General features: G+C 38.7%; 1 protein-coding gene across 1 annotated transcript; it reads right to left on the reverse strand.

Annotated features, from left to right (window-relative positions):
- Positions 1–460: 460 nt before the first annotated feature.
- On the reverse strand, positions 461–7,031 carry vkorc1l1 (vitamin K epoxide reductase complex, subunit 1-like 1). Its single transcript, XM_037687434.1, has 3 exons — positions 6,785–7,031; positions 4,392–4,501; positions 461–723 (listed from the first exon to the last, which is right to left on the reverse strand). The coding sequence occupies exons 1-3, from the start codon at positions 6,973–6,975 to the stop codon at positions 497–499; spliced, it is 528 nt and encodes a 175-aa protein (XP_037543362.1). The 5' UTR covers positions 6,976–7,031; the 3' UTR covers positions 461–496.
- Positions 7,032–11,540: the final 4,509 nt, after the last annotated feature.

The raw sequence follows: 11,540 nt of genomic DNA on the forward strand, positions 1-11,540 counted from the left end.
TGATTTTTCAGCTCCAAATTTTAGTGCAGATGATCTGTGCAGTAACAGAAAGTTTCTAACAATTTCAACACTGGAAAAAAAAAACCAATAAGTCCAGCGTCTTCTTTGTCCACTCTGCGATCCTTTTTGTTCAAACGAAAGCTGTCCTCCATGAGTGTGTATTGCAGACTTCTCCTCTGCTTGCCTGGGCTGTTATGTTTTGCCTGGTGCACGCGCACGCACATGCGCACACAGCTTGTCCCTTGAATGAGACTATAAGGTTAAACAAGGCAGGGAGGAAAGGATTTAAAAAAAAAAAAAAAAACACCTTTTTCTTACAAATCCTTCAGTGTTTGTGATCAATATTGAGATGTTAGGCCCGATATTTACGGTAATTTCTTCATTTTTTTTGAACACACAGCAGAATAAACATGGTTTGGAAGCAAGGTCTCCTGGTGGCAAGTCAAATGTTCAGAGGTCACGTTCTTTTCGTTTTTTCTTGCCATCCTCGGCAGCTTTAGTCCTGCTTGGCCGGGAGCTGCTGCTTCCAGGCCTCGTTCAAGTAAACCAGTCGCTTGTAGTTGAGAAGAAAGAGAATGAAGTTCAGCGCGTATGTGGTGATGCAGATGATGCAGAAGTCCTTTAGGACAAAGTAGAGGATGTAGCCCAGGTAGAGCGAGCCCACCACTGACAAGATGGACGTCATCATGAGAAAAAGGGCAGCCATTGCACTGACAGTCATCCCTATGACAAGAAACACAAACTAGAGCTTAGCCAAGTGAAAAAACAACCTTACAAAACACACAAAAATCTTCATGAGTCTGCTCTTTTTTATATGGTAAATGGTAAATGGACAGTACTTGTATAGCGCCTTTCTATCTTATTTCAAGATACTCAAAGCTAGGGCTGGACGATATGGCCAAAATTTTATCACGATATATTTCTTAATTTCGGTCGATAACGATATAATTTGATATCGATATAAACAATATAAAAGCCTCAGAAAAACTACAAACTATACAAATAAATTATTGTTCACCTTTTATTTGTATTTAGCCTTCAAAATAATTGAAATCACTGTCAAACAAAGTTCTCAACTTTGTCAACATTAATAGTTTTGACTTTAAACAACAACTTTAAAATTGACAACATTGAAATTCGTTGTTAATGAAATAAAATTTTGGGGTCTCATTATTGATGAGAAGCTGACATGGAAATCTCATGTAAAATACTTAAAAATAAAAATAATCAATTGCATTACTGTATAAAGTAAAAAGAGTTTTTGAATGACAAAGCTTTGTATATATTGTATAATGTAATGATTGTTCCATATTTAATCTATTGTAATGAAGTTTGGGGAAAAGCATGCAAAACAATTACAAACCCTATTTTTATTTTTACAAAAAAGAGCTGTAAGAATTATTAGTAGTATGAAGTGCTATGGTCACCCAACAATCAGTTGAAATTATTAAAATGTTATGATTTGGTTGAATATAGTATTTTACAAGTCATGCATAAAACTCATCAAAATATTAGCCCCAAATATTCAATTAAAATTTGTAAAAAATAATTATTAAAAAAGGAGAGTCAATATAACTTAAGGGAATGTAAATGTTTGTAAAACCTCCATTTAGAACTAGTGTGAAGGAGCTGTGTTGTAATTCAGGGAACAGGATTATGGAATTGTTTTGATATCACCATAAAATTTCTAAAACAATTTATATGTTTAAAAAGATGATAGTTAAAGTTGTTGGGAAGGTTTAGTACCAGGTGAAGGATACCTGAAGTTCTTTTGTTTTCAGTTTGGAGATTGTTCAAGGCAAGGTTGTTGTTTGTAGTTATTTTGTACTTTTTAAATTAGGGGCAGATAAGAATTTTTTCTTCTTTCTGCAACTTTTTCATTCAATGTTTTTTTTTTCTTTCTGATGAATTTTTTTTCATTTTAAATGAATAAATAAATGATAAAAACAAACAAAAGAAAAAACATGCAACGCTGGGGGTGTTTCAGGGACACATTGGCTCAAACTTTTATTGTGCTTCATCTTGTGACTCATCATATTCTGTCAAGTGGAACAAGTTAGATGTTCCAACCGCTAGTTAGAACGACTCTCTGTCACATTTTGCAGCACAATGACTGAAGCCTGCAGTTTATCGGATCGTAGAAAGCCAAACCATTTCCAAACCAGCGAATTAGTCTTTTCCCTCTTATCAGTGATGTCATCTGCTTTCTCTTCGCTTGTGAAAGCTTGTTCAGTCACATTCTGACGGTCATGGGCACTCATTTTAAAGAGAAAACATAACGCGCGTTGAAGATTAGCCTAGCTTAGCCTGCTACCTCTGGACTCGAGCTCTGCGTAACATTACGTCACCATGCACTTACGTAGTTGTGTTGCACCTTTTTCTGTCCGGGTTGAAACTGAAGCGGCCGCTTCAACCCGAACAGAAAACGCTGTAATCCTATCGAAATATCGAAAATGTGCTTAAAATTCATATTGTTATTGAATAAAAGTATATCACGAGATATATTGATATCGAGTTATTGTCCAGCTCTACTCAAAGCTCTTTACACTACAATCTGTGTCCTCATTTACCCATTCATACAGCACTCTACTAGATCTGTACAAAGCTAATAGAACAAATCATTCTAAAGAGACTAATCAGAGCTTTAGATCACATTCATACACTGATGGGACACACATCAGAGGCTATGAGGGGTTCAGTGTCTTGCCCAGGGACACTTTTAGACATTTGACTGCTGGTGGATTTGAACCCCCAACTCTCGCATTGAAGGACGACTGCTCTAACCACTCAGCCACAACTGCCCCTTTTACTAAGGCTCAGTTCTCTTCTTTTTAAATATTTATTAATATTCATTTATTACGTGCCTTCTTGTGATGATTTACTTTAATGTTCAGCAGACAGGTCACGTTATTCTGCTGTCACATGAGGCGCAACAGAAACTGACCATTAAATGACTGAACTTTCCAAATGTTTGAATTTAATGTGGTTTATCATATTAAAACCTGAAGTTGCATCACATAGCTTGTGGAAAAAGCACAACTACTTTATGCTCTATGGTTGATTTAGACACTGGTTATTGATTTGGGGAGTGGTGGCGCAGAGGTTAGAAAGGTGGGCCTGTGATCCGAAGATCGCCGGATCACACCCCGGCCCCGACAACATCAAAATTGTGGGTGGGGTAGGTGAAACACCCACACTTGCCCCCACCCTCATTCGCCCCACTCTGGGCCCATGAGCAAGGCCCTTAATCCCACCATGTGCTCCCTAAACAGGTCTCTCTTGAAAATGAGTTCTCGTGGCTCAATGAGACTACCTGTATAAATAAAGGCTAAATGGAAAGAAAAAAAAAAAACTAATTTACACAGTTTTGATGATCTCAAGTCAGTAACATTGTTTAAACCAGGTGCTAACATCCTTCTTGGGTAATCTGGTTGCTTTCAGAAAGTGCTAAATACAGGTGTGAACACTCTCAGTGCTAAATACAGGTGTGAATGCTCTCAGTGCATACTGAAAACATCTACACCTAGACCACCTGTGGAGATAGGATGGACCCTCTTTTATGCACATACTTCTGAGTGCAGTTTGTCCTGATCCCCACTGTAGGCCTCCTACTGAACTGATATAAACAAACACAAGCAGCAGGGTTAATCAGCGATTTATGCATTAAAATAAATTTCAATTCCTCTGCTTAGATCTGAACGTAGGTTTTGCAGAAACATCAGCAGACCTGCTGTCACAGTTTGCTGCTCACTGACAGTCCAGTGATGTGGCTGCATGTTTATTTGCAAGCTGAACAGACAAATTAATTCAGATCCCTCCATACACGTTTAACACCAGGTGTGAACACTTGATGTTAAAGCTGAGCACTTGTGACTGAACCAGTCAGAACACATGGCAAGTGTGAACAGGGCCCTTCAGAATAATCAGTTTTACAACTAACTGGCACAGTCTTTAATATGAAAATCTTGACCTGCTGTGGCAGCTTGGTTCAACTGGGCTTCTGTGTTAGTCAAATGAGTCATAACTGTTGTGGCTAAAAGGACATCTTGTTCTGTGCCAGGCCCAGGTGGCCACGCGGGCCTACAGGCCACACTGCAGGCAAACACAGCAAACTAGCAGTGAGTCAGCATCACTACCAGTGTGCTGAGGACAAAAACTGCAACCAAAAGTTTAGAACAAAATGTTCAAGTTCCAACAAGCATGGCATGAAGCATCTTTATGAGTCAGACCTAAAAGGATCTATGAAACAAAATTGTTTATAGACTGTCACCCAACATGAATCCAGCATCACGTCAGTCAGGTTTGTTCAAATATACATGGCAAAGAGCAGTCAGCATTTGGTACTAGAGCAAAGGCTATGATGAAGTTCTTTCACTAAAATAACACCTTACCTAGTAAAAGCTGAAAGGCATAAAAGACTATCCCGTAGACACTGTTGGGTTGATTCAGCACGCTGTCATTTCCAAATATTGAACCTAAAAGTCCAAATCCTCGACCCCACCTAAACAGGAAAAACACCAGCAAAAACAGTCACAACTTCACTTAAAGACATCAATACATAGTCCTGTTAAACTCAGAGACAGATGTTATGCCAGAGTTTTAAACAAAGATCATCTTTTGTTGAAACAATGAAAGTTTTAGCCGTTTTGGTCAAATCCTTAGCACTCAAATGACAGACTCTTAGCTGTGTCATCAGATTTTAACATTTTGTCTGTAAAATTGGAAATAAACACAACAAAATTCTATGTGTGCAACAAGTTTTGTTTGAAAAAATATATATATATATACTGTACAACCAGACAAGAATGTGACACTGAATTTAATTTTAAGTTAAAAAAAAACTTGGCCTTGTTGTCAGTTATTCCATTAAAAAACGTCGATAGATTTTCTTTTTTTATCACATTATGGCGCAGAAATATTAAAACTTTCTCTGAGTGCAAATTTTCAGCAGTTAAATATCACTTTACATCTCTAAAATTGAGAGGAAACAATCACATTCTGTAGTGATGGAAACATTTCGCACATGCATTTAATCCATCCAAAAAGTTTTATGTACAATTGCGTGAAATGCTCTTCACAAATGAACTGTTGACCAACAGCCTAAAACATGAACAACCCATCAATAAGTTATCAATAAGAAAATGTCAGCATTCCAGGTTTGATGTCCTGTCTGGAGACTCTGTACCTGTATACAGGTAAATCAATCAAATTAATTTTATCATCGTCTCTACACATGACTCTTACACGCTTGTTGTCTTTTAAATATTTTCAAAACAAGGTAAATGTTTCCAAATAACTTTTACATATTATAAATACTAGCACAATATTTGCTTTATTTAAGAAAACATATTGCCATTTACATTTGAATTTTTTTTCCCCATTTGTGCAGAATATTACATCCAAGACTATAACATAAACTATTCAAACTATTTGTCATCATAAGATTAAATAAGTCATATAAAACACATTTGGTTTATATACAAGGTCTCTCTCATTTACATTTTACATCCTAAATGTAAGACCCATAAAACTGGCAAGTGTTAAATTATAACAAACAAAGTTTTAGACTGGTTGAATACAGGTATGTCATCTCTGTGGCTTATCGAGTGCAACTGTACAGATGGGGATTTGGGGTGGCTGTGGCTGAGTGGTTAGAGCAGTCGTCCTCCAATGCGAGAGTTGGGGGTTCGAATCCACCAGCAGTCACATGCTGAAGTGTCCCTGGGCAAGACACTGAACCCCTCATAGCCTCTGATGTGTGTCCCATCAGTGTATGAATGTGATCTAAAGCACTGATTAGTCTCATTAGAATGATTTGTTCAATTAGCTTTGTAGAGATCTAGTAGTGTTGTATGAATGCGTAAATGAGGACACAGATTGTTGTGTAAAGCGCTTTGAGTATCTTGAAATAAGAAAGGCGTTAGATAAGTAGTCCATTTACCATTTAGATGTTTGTTTTTATTCATTCTATTTACAGATCAATGATCCCTTTAAAGCTGGTCTAGCAGCTAAATTGTGTAGCTGCTAGACCAGCTTTAAAGGGATCAAAGTAAAAATTTACTAAATGTTTAAGTTGTTTGAAGAATGTAAGCTTAACCTAAATAAAGAGATTAGGCATGGCTTTATGGGTAAACCTACTTCCATAGGAAGAAATACTTTGTGTTGAAATGTATACATAGTAAGCAAGCTGAGAGCTGAAAGAGGCACTGTTTGAGCTTTAATTTTTCTGTAGGCAGCCAGGATGTGCGCTTTAACTTCGAGGTCTGGCTGCTGTTTAATGACAGCTCATGTAGCCGTCCTCCAGATGGGGAACTTCAGAAATCCAAGAGTTTTACCCACAGGAAATGGTAGTGTCGGTCAACAGGGTATCTTCGACATTCAGCACAAGCTAGTCTACCCAAACTATCAATTCTAGTACTAAAGTTGGTGTTGCATACGAGTAAGGAAGTCTATACTGGTTATTAGGCAGAGCTGACGTCTCCCTTTGATATCGAAGCGCTCAGAAGTAGCTACAATACTCATGCTAACGGTTAGCAAAGTTAGCTTCGTCAAGCTAAATTGCTAACGCTACGCTTAATAAATGACAAGTAACCACTTAACTTCGTTCAGGCAGGGTAACTAGTCACTGAGGAGTTTTCATCTCTCCTGTAGCTAAACCGTGTTTTTACAGTTAGCCTTTGTGGTAAAGCTAAGTAAGATATTGACAGTTTGAACCGTGCAACCCTTCCCAGTCTGAGTTTCAATTAGCGCCGGAGAAGGCGCTCTTTCGCTCAATTCAAATTACCTCGAGCTGAACACTTTTGAGCAGCTGACGGAGCTGCTGATGTCGCACAGGGCTTCATAACTCGGATCCCGTTCCTTTTCCCTCTCGACGTGAAAAGCGTACAGAGACAGAAGTATACCCAGGAGGCAAACTATAAGCCTGGCTATTCTTTCCCACCGAGGGGTGGACACTCTGAGTACGGGCGCCGCCATCTCTCTCCGGCCTAGCTGGAGACACGCATACAGACGCAAAGCACTCTCCTGCTAGACTGGAGATGCGACGTGAGAAGCGTCATGACGTAAGACACGTAAAGGGGCGGGTCGCTTTGCACAGCTTCAAAACAAAACATTGCACTAACGTACGTTGAATAAATGTTTGTAGGCTCAATCATCCAGGTAGATAACAACAAAAAAGGTTAAATAATTTCATCTGGACCAGTTTTTTAAAGGGCTAAACGTTGCGTCTTCGATCTGGAAGACTTCATCAGTCTGCGGCCTGCCAGAGTGTCCCATAAGTAGCCTTCATTAAGCCAACCTCCCGTTGGAATCTCAGAAGCAGGCGTTTAACACATGCAAAAGGACCCATCCGTCCAAAACAATCAATCATCATGTATAAAAATCAAATGTTTTAGGCCAGATGGCCGACTTGCTACGTTGAATAAATTTAAACATGGCAGATCGTTGTTGTATGATTAGGTATTAGGGTCACTCAAGAAAAAAAAAGATGAATTTCTTTTTACTGGCGGAGACTGACTTCCTTTATAACATACAAGTAGCGATTGAAATGCATAGATTTATTAAGTATTCATTGTAAAGTTACTGAAGACTGGCCAAAGAGTACCTTTATGGTTGAACTCACCAGTCAAGGTGCAACGGAAGTTGCTGTATCAATCCTTCACAATAAGAGTCTCAAAAATGTCCAACGAGCGTTGACTTCAAAATCCCACGTGGGCGAGGCTGCAGTATTCGTTTTTACTGAAGATAAATAATGTAAGCAAACAAATTTAATAATAAATAAATTTGACATGCATTAAAATACTGTACCACACTAAAAAAAACTACTTAAACAAGTGTACCCATAAGCTTTAGATACAATGTCGAAAATCTTTTGTCAAAATTTCTACTTTAGTCTAAGAAATACTATTTAAATTTTTAATTCCAGCGTTTCGATTTTTATCTCAAAATTAAAACTTGCTCAATCCTTCGTGCTGATCTAAATCAGCAGATGTAACAGTAAACGTGAACGCGGTCGCTGTAAACCGCATTCAAGACCACAAATACGCGAAAGCAGCTGGAGTGGTCACGTGGCTCGTGTATATAAACAAGGGTTCCTACGTCATCTTGTTTACTCGCTTCGAGCTCCTTTCTGCGTGTGCTCTACTTATTGTTTCATCTCCGAACCATGGCGGCAGATCTTGATAGATTGGCCTCTTTCGAAGAGGCCTTTTACGACCAGTACGATTATTATAACCTCCTGGAATATTCGTGCCACGCCTGCGGCAAAGGCAGGTCCAAGAAGGAGATCGAGCTGAACACGAACCGCCATTGCCCCGCTGGACACGAGCGGAAGATAGCAGAGAAATTTCACAACAGCCAGATGAAGCGCAGGAGGACCAAGAGCTCGTCTTTGTGAGAGCTTATTTACAAGTAAGACTTGTTTTTAAGGTTAACACATGCACTCGTCTCCCCCGCATCATAAGAAATGTGACCTTGATGAGGATTTAGGGTTTCCCCTGTTTATAATAAAAAGTTTCCTTGATCAGTGAAGCATGGCACACCCCCCCCTGTAAATAAACTCAGCAGAAAACCTTTCCGCATTGTTGGCTCGTTGTAGATTCCTATGTAACACCATATATCAAATTATGTCTATTGAGGACTTTTTTAAAATATTTGTCTGAACTTTTGTTTATTGTGAATTATTTATTCTTATTCCCACTCAGATCCAGACACGTGTTCTCATCTTGATCACGTCTGAGCGTCTCTGGGTTTTTGACTTTCCTGATCCAGCAAATTGAGGTTGTGGCCCTTGTGGACATGTCCTTTTCACCGGACACGAGACGGAACGGCTCTCCATTCCTACCCTGTAACAAGACCCACTATCTCGTGTTACAGCTTTACAAGAATAAATGTGTGTTGAGCTATGTAGGTCAGTGGTGTGTGTTTGGTAAATAGATATGCATGCTGCTTATGGTTGTGGGGGTGCAGAAAGTATTATACTGCATTTTATTTCAATAAAATATTGTCTTAATTAACCAAGCCTGGAATGTTTTATTCTGATGTCTTACATGGCGTTTTTTTATAAATAGAATTTAAAAGAATCCCTAAATTTGATGCTTTTAACTTTTAACATTTTTAAACTTGATTTTAGAAAGCGACCCCTGCGACCCGAAAAGGAAGAAGCGGGTACAAAAATAATAGATGGAAGAAAGCATCTTTAAATCTGTGAACTTCTTTCTGTCGCTCTTGATTCGTCTGCTTTGCTTATTTATTTTTTCTTATGGAGCTGTTATAACTTTAGGATTCACAGGACAGGAAATTGTAAATTAAAACATTTATGAAATATTTTATTACAGCGTTTTATTATGACAATCGGGTATATAATATAGGCGACAACTGTAAACACAGCAGGAAAAAAAAAACTTGTTTTAACTGACCAGCGATGCATTACTGCAGGAGGAGAGCATGGTAAAGTAAAAAGTACAATTCAATATCATACTGTGAATACCGGGTGTACTACACATACTAAATATTTCCAGTATTCGTCTATACGGAAGGCGTATCTGGAGGGCCACATCTGATGGACGATTAAAAAACGAGGCGTATTTACAGATCGAGGTTCTCTTCACCGGAAATACGTGCTCTTATTTTGAAAGACAAACGACTGAACCGGAAGTACTATTTAACTCGTATCTTTTAACATAGATATCATATATGACTAGATACAGCATTGACCGATATCGCCTATTGGCGCTGACGAGCTGTAGGGCCGCCATCTTGAAACGGTCGACCGCTCCACTCAGTGTAACCTGTTTGACGGGAGCAATGAAGTATTTGCGCGTTTAATCAGTCAGAGCTGAATACTAAACTCATTCTCACATATACATATCTATATATCTATATATCTATATATATATATATATATATATATATCATCTCTATCATTTTTACTGTAGTTTATCATTGCCATTGTTTACTGTTCTGTCTGGAGCAGGTCTCTTGTAAACAAGTCCTTGTGGCTCAATGAAGCCAACCTGTATAAATAAAAGGTTGAATAAATCATTATGTATATCTATATATTCATTCAACCTTTATTGATACAGGTTAGTTCCATTGAGCCAATAGGACTCATTTACAAGAGAGACCTGGATTTAAACAAAGAGTGATGACAACAGTGGATAACAAACTGTTTTTCAATTGTAAAACAAACAAACAATAAAAAAAAAAAAAAAAAAATTTGTATGAATCATTTGTGAATGTGTATTGTTGTTGTTGTTATCAGTGTCTTATTATCTTGTGCTCTGGTCCAGTGTCTTCATGGACGATGTGTGTGAGGGTGGACATGTTTGGAGGTTGCTGTGTTGAAGCTCCATGGATCAGCCTCTCTGTAGCTCTCAGCACCTTCACTGAGCCTTGAGGGAATCACTGAGCTGCTCTTGTTCTTCACAGTTAGAAGGTGGGAGCTCTCGTCAAATGAAGATCTCCAGCATCATCTTGTTCATGCCAGGCTTTTCATCCACTGACCACAGCCACCTGTAAACATCAGGGGGACCAGCAGCTGTTTAACACATCTGGAAGGAAACCAGTGAGATTTTAATATGACCATCATGATATGATGTTATGTGGGGGAGTGGTGGAGCAGAGGTTAGAATATGGGCCTGTGATCAGAAAGTCGCAGGTTCAACTCCCGGTACCGTCAACATCAAAATGAGGTGGAAAATGTGAAACACCCACACCTGCCTCCACCCTCATTGGCCCCACCCTGGTCCCCTGAGCAAGGCACTCAACCCCCACCATCTGCTCCTAAACAGGTCTCTCTAGAAAATGAGTTCTCGTGACTCAATGAGACTACCTGTATAAATAAACGGTAAATGAAAAAAATAAAAGTTTAAAATAGAAATACTCACATCATGAGGCCAAGGTTGTGTGTGTGACGTGCACGTTCCTGAGAGTGTGTGTGTGACGTGCACGTTCCTGAGAGGCCACAGACAGAGCAGCTCCAGCTTTTGTTGAGTTCCTGTAGTCCTGCAGTTTTCAAGCTGAAATGAAAAAACATCATGAATATGAACTTTACAGTCTATAGTTACCTGTTCATATAAACACATGGAGATGGAGGTGTCTCACCTTGTGACTGACAATAAAATATGTACATTTATGAACTCTAATGAACTTATAATGATGCTCCTACTCTTTGAAGGTGAACCGATGGTACCACACCATCTCTCAGTCGGACAGTCTGACCAGTTTGATCAAAATCCTCCAGTTTAAAATCCTCACTGCTCAGATGAATCCTCCTCAAAGATACTTCCTCCTCTTCCTCACATCTTTTTCTTTGGGAAACCTTCAAAATGAAAACAGGAGATTTGTGTCTTCACAAAAACATACTTAACTAACATACATACAAAAACAACTTAAACAAAACTCCAATTATGATGCATATCTCTTGATAATGAACCAAAGCTACTAAAATAGTGAGTATGTTTGTTAGAAAAATATTCCTGTCATCAGATCTCAGTTAGCATCATTGCAGCTGAATACCGTGTTACACTGAACATCACATC

The sequence above is a fragment of the Nematolebias whitei genome, chromosome 14 (genome assembly GCF_014905685.2).
Source record: "Nematolebias whitei isolate Nwh7 chromosome 14, NemWhi1, whole genome shotgun sequence".
In the NCBI taxonomy this organism is placed as follows: Eukaryota; Metazoa; Chordata; class Actinopteri; order Cyprinodontiformes; family Rivulidae; genus Nematolebias; species Nematolebias whitei.